Source organism: Bison bison, unplaced genomic scaffold, assembly GCF_000754665.1.
Source record: "Bison bison bison isolate TAMUID 2011002044 unplaced genomic scaffold, Bison_UMD1.0 scf7180017851375, whole genome shotgun sequence".
Classification (NCBI taxonomy): Eukaryota; Metazoa; Chordata; class Mammalia; order Artiodactyla; family Bovidae; genus Bison; species Bison bison.
Genome location: NW_011481948.1, coordinates 152,135 through 167,066, shown reverse-complemented (window position 1 = coordinate 167,066; position 14,932 = coordinate 152,135). Strand labels below are relative to the sequence as shown.

Sequence of the window (14,932 nt, the reverse complement as noted above, 5' to 3'; positions counted from 1 at the left end):
GACTTCCTACTTTTGCATTCTAGTCCCCTATGATGACGAGGACATCTCTTTTTGGTTAGTTCTAGAAGATCTTGTAGGACCTCATAGAACTGTTCAACTTCAGCTTCTTCAGTGTTACTGGTTGGGGCATAGACTTGGATTACTGTGATATTGAATGGTTTGCCTTGGAAACGAACAGAGATCTTTCTGTTATTTTTGAGACTGCACCCAAGTACTGCATTTCAGACTCTTTTGTTGACTGTGAGGGCTACTGCATTTCTACTAAGGGATTCTTGCCCACAGTAGTAGATATAATGGTCATCTGAATTAAATTCGCCCATTCCAGTCCAATTTAGTTCACTGATTCCTAAAATGTCGATGTTCATTCTTGCCATTTCCTGTTTGACCACTTCCAATTTACTTTGATTCATGTATCTAACATTCCACCAGGTCCCTGTGCAATATTGTTCTTTACAGCATCAGACTTTACTTCCATCACCAGTCACATCCGCAACTGGCCATTGTTTTCACTTTCGCTCCGTCCCTTCATTCTTTCTGGAGTTATTTCTCCACTCTTCTCCAGTAGCATATTGGGCACCTACCAACCTGGGGAGTTCATCTTTCAGTGTCATATCATTTTTGCCTTTTCATACTGTCCATGGGGTTCTCAAGGCAGGAATGCTGAAGTGGCTTTCCATTCCCTTCTCCAGTGGACCACATTTGTCAGAACTCTCCACCGTGACCCGTCCGTCTCGGGTGGCCCTACACGTCATGGCTCATAGTTTCATTGAGTTAGACAAGGCTGTGGTCCATGTGATCTGTTTGGTTAGTTTTCTATGATTGTGGTTTTCATTCTCTCTGCCCTCTGATGAAGGCAGGGCCGTCACAGGGCCCTTTGAGAGTGAGATGAGGGAGACTTGACACAGACCGAGGGGAGGAGGCCCTGGGACCAGGGACGGAGGCTGCAGTGGTGTGACTGCAGGCTGGAGGACAGGGGAAGACCCTCCCCCGGAGCACTGGCAGGAGTGGGCCCTGCCGACTCCTAGTTTTGCCCAGTGATGTGATTGCAGGCTGGAGGACAGGGGCAGACCTTCCCCTGGAGCACTGGCAGGAGTGGGCCCTGCCGACTCCTTGTTTTGCCCGGTGGTACTGAGCTCAGACTTCTGACTCCCAGGACTGGGAGGGAATAAATGTCACTCTCTTTAAGTCACAAAACTCATGGCAGTTTGTTGCAGCAGCCACAGGAAGCTAATACATATGCCAACCCTCTCCAGGGTTCCTCTGGGCTCCAAGTGTGCTGGTTTACAGGACGTCTGCTCTGCATCCATTTAGTAGTGGTCACTGCAACAGGAAAATGTAGTTAGTGAGAAATGCATACTTTTTCCTGGTACGCAGTCCCAAAGAGTACAGGCGGCCTCATTCTCTGCTGTTGTGTCCAGGCACAAGCTATGGAGCCAGAGAATCATGCTGTTCAAGAGGCCCCAGACTCTCCCCAAACTGGCACTGGTAATGGAGACCACGCTTGGTTCAGTGGATGAGGCACAGACTACAAACCGGGAGATCGAGACTTATCAGACTCATGTTTGAAAAGATGTATTAGTCCCAGGCAGTTAGATTTCAGGACAAGGATGATTATGAGGGACATTAAATAAAAGGGCCAATTCATCAAGAAAACGTAACCATTCTCCTTAGGATGCATCGGATCGGAGAGATTTGGAATACATGAAGCAAACCTCATAGCAATGAAATGAAAAACCCACAGATCCACAGGAACAGCTGGAGGTTTCAGCAATACTTTCTCAATAATTAATGACAAGTGCCAGGAAAGTCAGAAAGTATATGGAAGACTTGAGCAATGTGATTGACCACTGCAGAATATACTTCATTTTATGTGCACAATAAATCATTGATCAAGATGGACCATATGTTTGGCCACAATACGTGTCTTAACAAATTTAGAAGGACTGAAAGCATGGAGACTGTATTCTCTAATCCAGTGAAGTTACATTTGAAGTGAAGAACAAAACTATGTATAGAAAATCCCCAAATATTTGAAAATAAAGGTGATATTTCTAAATAACTCATTTGTTGTCGTTCAGCCACTCAGTCCTGTCTGACTCTTTGCGACCCCATGGACAGCAGCACACCAGGCCTCCCTGTCCTACACTGTCTCCCTGAGTTTGCTCAAACTCATGTCCACTGAGTCGGTGATGCCATCCAATCATCTCATCCTCTGTCACCCCCTTCTCCTCTTGCCCTCAGTCTTTCCCAGCATCAGGGTCTTTTCCATTCGCATCAGGTGGCCAAAGTATTGGAGCTTCAGCTTCAGCATCAGTCCTTCGGATGAATATTCAGGGTTGATTTCCTCACAGGTCAAAGAAAAAAGTCAGAAGGGAAATTAGAAAATATTTTGTGCTAAATGAAAATGAAAACACATGTCAGAAATTTGGGAGGCAGCTCTGGAAGCACTTAGGAATTTATGACATTAAATGCTTAAAAATAGAAAATAAGAAAAATCTAAAATAAACTCTCAAAGCTTCCAAGCTTCCACCTTAGGATGCCATAAAAATAAGAGTGACTTAAATCCTAAGTAAGTAGAAGGAAGACAGGAGAAGCAGCAACCAATGTAACAGAAAGAGAAAAGCAGAAAATCAAGGAAGCTGAAAGGAAATCTGAAAAGATGAATGAAATTGAAGTTCTTCGAATGATTAAGAGAAAAAAGGAAATCCACAAATTACAAATATCAGGAATTACATAAGGGCACATCAGAGAACTGCCCTGGTGGTCCAGTGGTTAAGACTCCATGCTGCCACTGCAGGGGCCACAGGTTTCATCCCTGGCTGGGGAACTAAGATCCTGTAAGACAAGGGGTGCATCCAGGAAAAAAAAGGTACATTATTAGCATAATCTCTATAGGTATTAAAAGCATAACGGGGGGATGTGACGAGCACGAAGATACGCACGCAGAGCAGACAAGTGGATTCACTGCGATTGGTGGTGACTCACTGTTCAGAGAGCAGAGGCGGATTGCCATGAGGGCGTTCCTCCTCGCCACTCTCACACTGGGTGAGCGGCAGGAGGGTTGGTCCTGCCGTCTGGGGGCAGGGATGGGCGGGGGAGGCAGGAGACAGGCACACCCAGTGTAATGTTTCAGAAATACATTGAAATTTCTGCCCAGCTTGACTTCTTTGCTTCTTTATTTCTCTTAAGGCACCCACTGCTCTTCTTCCAACATTTGCTTTGGCTCCAGCGCCTCGTCATAGAAGGATCCATGTCTTAGAAGAAGTCAAAGCCAGTCTTGAATATTGGAGTCTTCCTGGAATGGCTTCCTCTGTGTCTTCCTCTTTGCCTGGCACTGGTCGGGAAGCTCTCATTTCCATCAAATCTTCTGTGAATTTCTCTGGTGTGGGGGTCTGTTAACTCTTGAAGTTCTCCAGGATCCGTGTCTTGAGACCCCTCACCCCTGACCTATTTTTTCTTTCATGATTTCCTCGGTTGGCTCCGTCGTAAATCTATGGAGTCATACCCAACGTCTGGTCACAGTTTTCTCCAGCAGCAAATTGACTGTTTGGGGCTTGATAGCTTTCATGATTTGCCTATAACAATGGTGGGGTCTTCAATGGTGTGATCCTTCCAGGCTGCCATGATGTTCTCTCTGCCAGGGTTCCCTTCCATGGCATTGACAGTCCTTTCCATACAGCACCAGGTACTATGCACTTTAAAGGTCCTAATGCCCCCCCCGGGGAGGCCAAATAGAGACGTCGTATCTGGGGACAAGTAGACCACTTTGACACCTGCGGAGCTGAACCCATCAGTTCTGGGTGGCCAGGGGCATTGCCCACTATCAAAAGAACTTTACAGGGCAGCCCCTTACTGGCAAGATGTCTCCTGACCTCAGGAACAAAGCATTGATGGAACCAGTGCAGGAGAAGGGTCTGGTTTGGCAAGCCGTCTAAAGACTAGTAGCTGTACCCATCTTCTCCCTTCAAGGCTGGGGGTCAGCAGCTTGATAGATGGGGGCAGTTCTGACCATAAACCCGACAGATCTCACGCAGAATGGGAGTCACCCCTCCCTTCCTGCCTTCAGTCCTGCTCCCGGTTCTCTTCCTTTCTGATAAAAGCCTTTTGTGGCATTTTTTTCTCCCAGAATAGGACACTTTCATCTGCATTAAAAACCTGTTCAGGCAGATATTCTTCCTTCCCCATGATTTTCTTAACAGCTTCTGGCCCTCGTCTGTTGCCCTGTGATGAGCAGAGGCTGCTTCTCCTGTCTTTACATTTTTAAAGCCAGTCCTTTCACTAAAATTATCAAACCATCCTTTTCTGGCATTAAATTCTCCCAGTTTAGATCCTTCACCTTCTTTTCACTTTAAGTTGTCATGTGATGACTTCGCTTTTTCTCAAATCATATCCGAGTCTATATCTATCCTGCACCCACGTAAAAGCTGCGTTTCCTTTTATTTATTTATTTCTGGCTGCACTGGGTCTTGGTTGGTGCACGTGGGCTTTCTCTGCTTGCCGCGGCTTCTCTTGTTTCAGAGCTTGGGCTCAGTAGTTGTGGCAGGCGGGCTTAGTTGCCCCGAGGCATGTGGCCTCTTCCCTGACCAGAGATCAAACCCGTGTCTTCTGCATTGGCAGGAGGATTCTCAACCAGTGGACCACCAGGGAGGTCCCATAGCGGCATTTTCAATACAACATAAAGAGGTTATTTTGCAAAGGATCCAAGGTTTTCGTGCCTGCAGGCATCAGTTCAGTTCAGTCTCTTAGTCTTGTCCGACTCTCTGTGACCCATGGACGGCAGCACCCCCGGCTTCCCCGCATAGCCTGCAGCAGCAGCCTCATGAATTTCCTTTTCTTTTTTTATGACGATCGTTATGCTGGCTTCGTTTACCTTGAAACGGCAGCACCACAGCCGCAGACCTCAATCTACCGTACGGATCACACAATTCAGCTTCTTCTCAGAACGTCATAAGCTTTTTCTGTTTCTAGGGAGCTCTTCCAGCATCTCTAGTGACTCTTCGTGTGGTCTTATTGAAGGCTCACAGCTCTTCCAGCATCTCTAGTGGCTCTTCGTGTGGTCTTATTGAAGGTTCACAGTGTTGCTCTAAGCATGATGGAAAATGCGTGTGAACAAGAGAGATCACCTCTTACTACAAGTATCAGTTTACTAGAGAGACAAACTGCTCACTCGGAAATGACAGGCGTTCCCAGGCATTTGTACGTGGATCCTCAGAACACCTGAGGTCAGCATGGTCTCAGTAGGAGGAGACGTCGAAGTCGTCACAGCAACTCAGCGGGCGCCACGGTTCGTTCAGGCAGGGACGTTCCACACCGCGGCTCCACGCCTGTCTGCATTCCTCCGCGCTGCCGGTGGCACCGCGTATGTTCCGTGTTTGTGTGCTTCAGTTCTGGGAAATTTTAACGTTTTGTTATAGATTTGGGTACAGTTTATGGTAGTAAATGACAAAATAAATTTGCATCTTAACATTTTGTGTATTCATGATACACCGAATCTTTTCTTAATTTTTTCAGTATTCAGACTATAAAGTTCATCTCCAAGTTTCTTCAAATTGTTTTAAATCTAAAAAAAAATTTTTCAGTCTATTTATTGGAAAAAATATCTATGTCTCCTTGGACCCACGATGTTCTGACCTGTGTTCCTCAAGGCTCAGCTACACTCCCAGCACCGTGCGGAGCGGCAGTGCAGGCCGCGGGCGCTTTGCCTGGGCTTCCCTTGATAGGAAGCTGGCTCTAAGAGCCTTGCTTTTTGACTTTAAGGAAATATGCAGCTACTCCTGTTTTCTCAAGAGTTTTTATTAAGAGTAGGATTGGGCTGGACCGGAGTTGGATTTTGTCACAGGGGTTTTTTCAGCAGCTGTACAGGTGATCGTGTAACTTTCTCCTTAGTCCTGTTCATGCAGTGACTTGTATTAATAGACTTCCTAACACTGAACCGACCTTGCTTTCTTGGTGTAAACTCATCTTGGCCTTGAGGTGCTATTTTCTCAGTGTAGTGTTGGACTCTGCAAATATTCTAGTTGAGATTGTCACATCAGTCAGCATTCACAGGCAGTGTTAGTCTATCGCTTGCCTTTTTTATGCGCTGTTTGTCATGTTTTGGTATAAGTAAACTTTATTTGGACACGTTTGTTCATTTTCTCTGGAACAGTGTGTATGGTATGAGGACTCTAGTCTGAAGCTTTGTAGAATTCCCCTCAAAACCACCTAAGCCTGGTGCTTTATGGGGTAGTTCCTTAATAACTTTCTCTACTTCTTCCACAGACGTTGGTCTATCTAACTTCTGTCTACAAGAGTCAGCCTATATGACTGCTTTCTTAAGAACGTGTGCGTCTCGCCTGGCTTTGGCCGTTACTCGCGTGACACTGTGCAGAGTAACCTCAGCCGCTCTAGCTCCGGGCACGCCCGCTGCTGCTCCGAGTGTTGCTTCTTACTCTGTGTCTCTGTGTTTCCCTTTTGAGTAAACTAGCTCCTGGTTTGTTTTGTGTAAGAACAAGGGTTTTTATTTACTAATGAATCGTCTTGCTGTTCTCTGCTGTATTTCTGCTCCCATCTTCAGTCTAACTTTATTATTTCCCTCCTGGGTATTCTTTTGATTTGTTTGTTTTTACTTGCATTTATTTGATTCATGTATTTTAATTCTTTTGTTTGTATTCATATAGGCATTTAAGGTTGTGAAATTTCCTCACTTTTAGTGTAATTCATTGGTTCTGACATATGCTATCTTCATTAGAAACTATTTGATTTCTGTTTATATTTCTCTTCCACCAAAAGTTGCTGTTAGAAGTGTATTTTGCTTTATTTCTAGGCAAAACAGGCTTTTGGGGATTTTGTTTTTGTTTTCAATTTCTGCTCGCCTTGCACTGTGATCTGGGTGTTATTTTAATATTCCTACTGTGCGCAGCCTTTTGAGGTTTTTTGTGTGCTTGATGGGTTCTTGTGTGTGTGCCGTGCTGCAGAAGAAGGTGTGTTCTGTTATCAGAAAGTGATGCTCGCTACACGTCTGCCGCCTCTATTGATTGAGGGTCTGGATTCTATCACACCCTGACTCTAGGAAGAAGCAAGTCCCGGGAGAGCTCCATGCTGCTTCCTCAGACAACTTCCCAGCTCTGGATAGAACTGAGGGGGGTCACCAGTGTGGTTTGACTGGGGGGCACCTGCTCCAAAACGCCTCCCTTGGCCTCTCTCTGCAGGGTCACCAGACGGGTTTGTTGGGCCTGGGCCCCAGGCAGCTAACGGGGAAACGGGTAAGGTTTTCAGCAGCATCCTTTCTGATGGGGTTTGGAGCACCTGTGGATTTCCAAAATAAAGGGAGGAGGGTGAGGCCCAAGGGTGGCTGGACACGGGCTGGCACACATCTGCTCTGAGCTTGGGTGCGTTTTGGTCTTATGCCCGTCATCTAAAGACAGCTGCTGGCAATACCAAGGTCAAGGGCAGGGTTTAAAAGTGGGCGAAACCGCTTCACGCAGAAGGAGAAGGAAAATGCTTCGGAACTTGGAGGTCAGGTGGTGAAACAGACGAACCTTAGGACGTCACTGAAACTGGTGGGGCAGGCAGCTCCAAGCGCCCACCTGCTGCCAGAAGCATGCAAAACGCAAGCACGCACCGCCAGACTCGACTTTGTCAGAATGCTGGGACGCCGCCAGCCGCGGGCAGCAATCAAGCCAGTGCTGAGTCAAGAAAAAAAGACTGAAACAGGAGCGCTTTCTGGTCTTCTCGTGTGGCCCACAGCACACCTGTGACGGGGCAGCACCCACCCAGGGTGGGCCCCGTCCCTGGCTCCGGAGAGCCCGAGAGACGGCACACAGAGCAGTGTTTGTCTGTCCCTGCCCTGCCGGGGGCGGCCAGAAGCACAGACTCGGCGTTGACTCCCCAGCTCGGAACCCTCTCCAGGCAGAAAGGGGCGGCCTTGCCCGGAAACATCAGAGATCAGCAACAGCAGGGGGCAAGGGGGTGGCCAACAACAGAGCCCACAGCTCAGGGCTGGGAGGAGAAGCTGGGAGCAAGGGTCTTCAGGAAATAGGACACTCAGAGCCTCGGCCTGCGAGGACAGCTGGAAGCCACGTGCAGGCCAGGGCAGCCCCCATGCCCCACCCGGAGCCCTGAGCAGACCCTGAGCGACACGGCAGCAGCAGAGAAGGCAGGCTCTGCAGGAGGCCTCCCAGGCAGGCTCCTCTGTGCGGCCTCTCTGCCTTCCTCCTTCCTGTCTCTGTCTCTGCCCACCTGACGGGTTCACTCCATCAGGGAGATGCAGGGTACGCGCGCGGCTGGGCGAGGAGTTCCTGGCAAGGGGAAGGGGCCGGGGTGCCCGCCTGCCCCTCTGCTTCCCAGGCTCAGCTTTAACCTTAGGAGATCAAGTGGGCATGCACGGTCAGACATGGGGCTGCTGCTGCTGCTATCTGGGCGCCCGGGACGGGCTGACGCCCCGGCCCCTCCCTCTGGGGGGCAGGGTGCAGGCGGCCTGTCCAGTCCTGTGGAGGGTCCAGATGTCGCCCCCTTGCCGCCCTCACAGCAGGACCCAGCCCAGGCCTCTCTCCCGGAGCTCGGGCACTGGAGCCGCTGCCTGGTTTGGGGTGTGGACGCCCCAGAACCTGGCTGGCTCGCATCTGTTGGGAGGCCCTGGCTGACACGGATGCTGCAGATGCTGACCGTCTCCCCTGGGAAGGTCCTCGGGGTGAGAGGAGGCCGTGCAGGTGGACCCTGGAAGACCTCTGCGGAGGAGGCCCCAGCCTGCCTGACCATACGCTGTCTTCCCACGCAGGAAGGACATCTCCCCAGAGCGTGTGACGCATGCCGACAGGGAGCAGACCAAGAAGGTGGTGTATGCGGTGGTCTATGGAGCAGGTAGGTGTGGCGGGGTGGGAGGCCTGCGTCACCTGGAGGCCAGACGGGGCGGGGGGCGCCTGCGTTGAAATGCGGTGGAGCTGTGGAGTGGTGCTCGGGCCCTGGAGCTCGCTCTGCGGGTCCCTGTGCCCCGTCCGCGTGCTGCTGACCTGGTGGGCACTAGGCACAGGCAGGCCACTCGCCCCCGTAACCCTCTGTCGCCACGGCCTTTGCGGTGGGAGCGGGCGGCGTGCAGAAGCGAGGGCTTCCCCGGGCCTGCCCTGAGGCACAGCCTGGCTTCCAGGAGACTCCTCCCCGGCTCCTCCCAGTGAGGAGCTCTGTGCGCGCTGGGGGCTCCCCTAGACTTAGTCCGGCTCCTTCTGGAGAGGCGCTGTGTGATCTCCTGCGGAGGAGCGGAGCTCCGTGCTGTAAACACGCAGTGAGTCAGTAGCCGTGAAGGTGACGAGGGTGATTTGGCTGCTCTCAGCCCTCCCGGTGACGGGGTTCCCACCCCAGGCGTCCCCGATGCCGCCGTCCAGGCTGCCAGCCAGCTGCGTCTGCCTCCCGGGAGGCGCAAGGCGTCCTGGGCGCCCAGGCCCGGCTCCTGGGCTGCGATGCTGTGTTTTCAGCCCAGCATGGTGGGTCTGGAGGCGGCCACTCCGGCCATGGAGGGCACGGGGGCAAGGCCTGGTTTCAGGGTCGTGATCACCGTGATGATGACGGCAGGAGGCCACAGAGAGAGAGCAGGACAGGGACGAGTGAAATGATGTCCCCTCCCCATCCCCAAGGGGCCCCTTGCCCCTCTCCCCAGGGCTCAGCGAAGGGCTGTCCCCTGGAAATGGCAGTGCCTGCTACCTGGGGCCTTGGCCAGGAGGGCAGGGCTGGGCTCACTGCTGCCCTCGGCCCCTTGGACTCTGCTGCCTGCCCACCAGCCCAGCCCCAGCCCGCAGGCGCCTCCGCCTGGAGGTGGCCCCTGAGCCTCCTGTCCTGCTCTGAGCTCCCACCACCCGCAGAGCCGGTTCAAACTTGATTCTCCTCCACTTGTTGCCACCGCTGAAGCTCAGCTCCACACCCAGTCTCTGGGGGTTGCTGAGTGCCAGCTCCACCCCGGGCTCCGGGGCTGCTGCTCCACAGGGCTGGCGTTTGTCAGAGGAGCCACACGAGCCGGTCCATGGGGCGCACTGAGCCACCGGACTCGTCCAGCGCAGCTGCTGGTGCCCGTGGGGCCCATTGACCCGGGCCGGGCCAGCCTGTGCTTTATGGGCTGCCCAGGAGCCGGCTGGCCATGGGCCAGTGTCCCAAAACGCGTACCAGGCTCTCACAAAGCCCTGGGGCTGAAGCAGAGGGAGAACGGTTCCAGTTCTGTGTAGGGCAGAGAGTACTGGGGAAGGCGGAGTGAAAGTTACTCCTAAACCTAATTTCATCTCTCACACACACACACACCTAGACACACACAGACACACTGATGTGCGTGCACAGGAGGCAACTCACCCTCTGCGGGAGAAGCCAGATGGCTGTTCACGTGGGGCCTGTGAGGTGCAGGCCCCTCGTGCTCCTGCCCAGGGCATCCTCACCCCCCGTGCCCCTAGGGAGACGGGCCTGTGTTTTCACAGCTGAAACAGCAGGAACTGATAGGCTCAATCAAAGTGTAGAGGGAAATTGTGCCTGAAGAAAGGGCAGGAAACGCAAGGACAGAAGCCCTCATGGAGCCAAACGGGGTCTCACTTGGGGGCAGGGGGGCACTGTGATCTTAGAGTGGGACAGACCCCCATCAAGGGCATGGGGAGCAAGTGCCAGGGCTGGAGAACTGAGCGGAACTTCGGTCTCCGGCTCAGCCCATCTTTGCTTCTCTCAGACTTCCACAGCACCGGCCCCTCTCGGGAGCAGGGACCTAGGGACAACAGTCCCACAGACAGAAGAGGAGTCCTTCCCAGCCTCGGACCCTGGGAAGGAGACTGTGGCCCCTGCGCCACTCTCTCCTGCAGGCACCGGCTGTACAGTGTGCCAGGGTGCGGTATCATACACAGCCACCCGAAGGTCCCGTAGGTGCCCAAAGCACACAGAACTGGGGGTGGGCCAACACTTGGAAGGAAGGAGGGACACGGTGAGCCGTCTCACTCTCCACCTGAAGCCAGACCCCGTCAGTGCCGGGCGTGGCCAAGACTCCAGCAGAAACGAGAGCCTCATCAGCGTGAAGAGCCAGAGGACAGAGGCTGGGCAATCAGCGAGTCCAGAGAGTGGTGGGAGAAACCTCAGAAAGCAGAGCACCGGAGAAGAGCACCACATCCTGAGCTTGAACTTGGCCCCCACCTCTGGCTGCCCCCTCGACTGGGCACGAACGGGCCGGCTTCAGACAGCCCCGCTTCAGCCACTGCAGCGGGGCCAAGTTTGAAGTCTGACTTTAGCCAAATTAACTGGTCCTGTGCTGCTGAGAGACACAGGCGAGCCTAGAGCGTCTACAGTATGCCATCTGCAAGAGCCAGGACAGCCGAAAATCACAAAAACATGAAGAAAGAGGATAGCCTGATCCAACTCAGAAGAAGAGACACGTACTCCCAAGTCACTCTGCTGCAGGCCTGAAACGAACGTGGTACGTCGACCACACTCGGCTGCCACTGATGCAACACACCGCTGACCCGTCAGTGTGGACGCACCGCAGACGTCGTGCCAGATGAAAAAGAAATCCAGAGGAGAGCTGATGGTGTGTAACTGATTACACCTTTAAATGAAATTCTAGGACAGCCACAGTTAGTTTACAGGATGACACACTTTATGTTATATGCATTTTTCCACAATAAAATAATGAAAAGAAAATCTGCACTGATAGAAAGCGAACAAGTGGTTTCCTGGGACCTGCAGATAACCACAATTCAGGGTGTCGTCCTAGAACTCGGGGTCCTGTCCTAGAACTCGGGGTCCTTTCCTGGAACTTGGGGTGCCATCTTGGAATTTGGGGTGCTGTCCTGGAACTCTGGGTCCTGTCCTGGAACCCGGGGTGCCATCTTGGAATTTGGGGTTCTATCCTAGAACTTGGGGGCTTGTCCTGGAACTCAGGTGTCATCCTAGAACTCAGGGTGCCGTCCTGGAACTTGGGTTGTCATCCTAGAATTTGGGGTACTGTCCGAGAACTCAAAATGCCATCTTGGAACTTGGGGTGTCATCCTAGAACTCAGGGTGCTGTCCTGGAACTCAGGGTGCAGCCCTGGAACTCTGGGTCCTGTCCTGGAACTTGGGGTCCTGTTCTGGAACTTGGGGTCCTGTTCTGGAACTTGGGAGTCCTGTCCTGGAACTTGGGGTGCTATCCTGACCAGAGATCTTGCTATAAGAAGCTTCATCAGATCACCTGTGTCCTGAAATAACCAAATATTAGCCTGGACCAGATGTATTTGTTTAAAAAAAAAATCCCCTGGAAGTGAGCTCCCCACCACCATTCCCTCATGACTTGGCCTGGGGACTTTCCCTTCCTCTTTATGCGCCCACACTCCCCAGCCTCCCCAGTTCTGAGACCAGCCTCCCTCTGGACAGGCTGCGATCAGGTCTGCACCCCCTGAAGGGTGCCAGGCCCCGGTCAGCATCCTAATCAATGAGCATTTACCAGGCCCTGGTCCATACTGGCCAGCGCCAAGCACTTAGATCCTGGAGCCAAAAGCCAGCACCATCCTGACCGGTCAGAAGAGGCAGGGGTGCCCACCAGGCCTTGACTCCCTGAGTCTCTCCAGAGCCTCTGTGGACTCGCTTCCATGCATGCTGGTCACTGCCTTGTGCCCCTGGGCCCCATGAGGTCAGAGTTAGGCTGACCACTGACTGAGTTTCTGCTCACACAGGGAAGGAGCGGCTTGCTGCTTGCCTCGGAGTTCCTGTTCGGGAAGCTGCCCGGTTTTTGGAGAGCTTTCTGCAGAAGTACAAGAAAATAAAGGACTTCACCCAAGCAACCGTTGCTCGGTGTCAGCAGACAGGTGAGCCAGCTGCAAGCAAAGCTGTGGGCAGCCCCCACTCCTCCCCGGGCCCTCCTCTGGTGGGGGGTGGGGGCCCCTGGAGCCGGGTGAGCTCCCGCCCCGCTGGGGAGGTGGGACCACAGACTCCATGCGAGGAGGGTCCAGAGCCAGGCTCTACTCAAGGCCTCAACACCCCGGCATGTGTGGGAAATGCTGAGTGGGTGGGCTCATGGAAAGAGTGAGTCCCGCACCTGGAAATGGAGAGCTAAAAAGCTACAGAGTTTACCCTCAGTCTGGTCACAGATTTCCGAGAATATCAAACAGAACCTGTTCTGTGACCACAGTGGAATAGGAAGGTAGCTTTATATCTGCATGTGAGGCCATCCATTCGTCTGCCTACTTGAAAGACTCACCGCACTCCTCAATAATCTTGGAGTTTATTCTGTTGCTTAATTCTTTGGCTGCACCTCACGGCATGAGGGATCTTAGTTCCCCGACCAGGGATCAAACCCTCGCCCCTGCAGTGGAAGCATGGAGTCTTAACCACTGGGCTACCAGGGAAGTCTCCAATGTGGGACTTTAAAAAGAAGTCCCAAGCGAATGACAGACATCTTAGAAATAAATGGCAGCATAAATATCCCATTGCAAAACTGTGAGACATGGCCACCAATTAAAGATGAAGGGATTTTTTTTTTTTAAGTGTTTCAAAAAGGAAGACATGTCTCTGGACATAAAAGACAGTCTTCAACCTGAGACATGTAGCAAAGAGCAGCAGAGCAGACTAAAGGGGAAGGAGGTCAGCGCCACAGCAGCTCCTGGAACAGACACGGAGCGGGGCTCAGCACGCGTCCCAGAGCAGGCTTGGGACCCACGCCTGCCCTGGGGGCTTGCTGCTGACCCTCTCGTGGGAGCCTGCGAGCACGACTCCCCCTGGGCTGACCAGCCCGAGCCGGGCCAGGTCAGTGCTCAGCCACAGCAGCCTCCTGGGGGCTCCAGGAAGCCGGCAAACCATCTCCACCCCCCAGGAAGTGCCCCACGGGCCTCAGGCTCCCTGGGCTGGGGGTGAACCCCACACCTGGATGAGACAAAAGGCTACCGATTACGAAATGTTAGGACGGTGACAGAAGCAGTGTTAGTGAGTCAGTCCACGGAGCCACTGAGGGTGGAGACAGTCAAACACAGGCCCTCGTGCCGTGCGGCGTGGGCCAGTGTCGACGGGCTCCCGTGATACTGACCGAGTCCTCGCCGCGACTCAGACGCTTGGGCGGCCCTGTTGCCCGCCTCACAGAGGAAGAGGAGGAGACCGAGGGGACAGCCGTTTCCCAAGTCCACGAGGCTCGCGGAGGTGCCAGCTGGGACCCCCGCCCCACCCTCGGCTGCCCAGCAGGGCCAGTGTCCCCTCCATGGGAGGCCCTGCAGGCCTGCCTGGTACCTTTCTCGAAGGGCCCAGGGCCTCCCGTGTCCCAGCGCGAAGCATGGGTGCCCTCTGACCCAGCGTTGCACGTGTGAGCAAACACTCAGTGACCCTCAGTTACGCCACACGCGTGTGTTGAACGCCTACCCCGTGCCAGGCGCCGTGCTGACACCAGGAGCTCACTGCTTCCCTGGAGCCCCAACCCCGGGACGTGGCCCACAAGGGAGCAAGTCCATCCAGACGGTGCAGGCGTAGGAAGCACGGTGCCCAGCACACAGTCAGAAATCCCTGGAAAACCACAGAGGCAGAGGCGGCCTTAACTACGCGCTTTGCAGCCAGTGCTCGGGACAGTCATTTTTGTAATGACAGCTTATACTAGCAGCTCTTCCAGTCCCCAGACACGTATAAGATCAAGCTGGGGATTTAGTTCTTACCAACACCTAGCAAAACCAGCGTCCTCACCAGTCAGGAGTATCACCAACGCAGCACTTCACAGTTCTTTTTCCTAAAGAGGACCCCAGGGACGGAAGCTTGGGGCCCACGGAGGCTGGCCCTAGAGTGAGGGATGTGGTCTCTGACGCAGACCCCCAACCCCTCCCTGAGCAGACTAAGGACTGATGTTTCCTCCCCAGTTCCAGTTTCCATAGTCCAGAATTGCTCCTGCACCCAAGTCTCGCACATGGCTTTTCACCTTTTAGTGTAAAAATCACCCTTCTGTCCCATGTCAGATCTAAGAGCAGCACAGAAGTCAGAGAGGGTGCAA

General features: G+C 53.2%; 1 protein-coding gene across 1 annotated transcript in view; it reads left to right on the top strand.

Annotated features, from left to right (window-relative positions):
• POLN (polymerase (DNA directed) nu) overlaps window positions 1–14,932 on the top strand; it is a 147,468-nt gene that overhangs the window by 118,220 nt on the left and 14,316 nt on the right. The window contains exons 18-19 of the mRNA XM_010850601.1: window positions 8,759–8,841; window positions 12,645–12,776. Of these exons, the coding sequence (XP_010848903.1) occupies window positions 8,759–8,841; window positions 12,645–12,776 (215 nt within the window). The remainder of the gene's footprint in view (window positions 1–8,758; window positions 8,842–12,644; window positions 12,777–14,932) is intronic.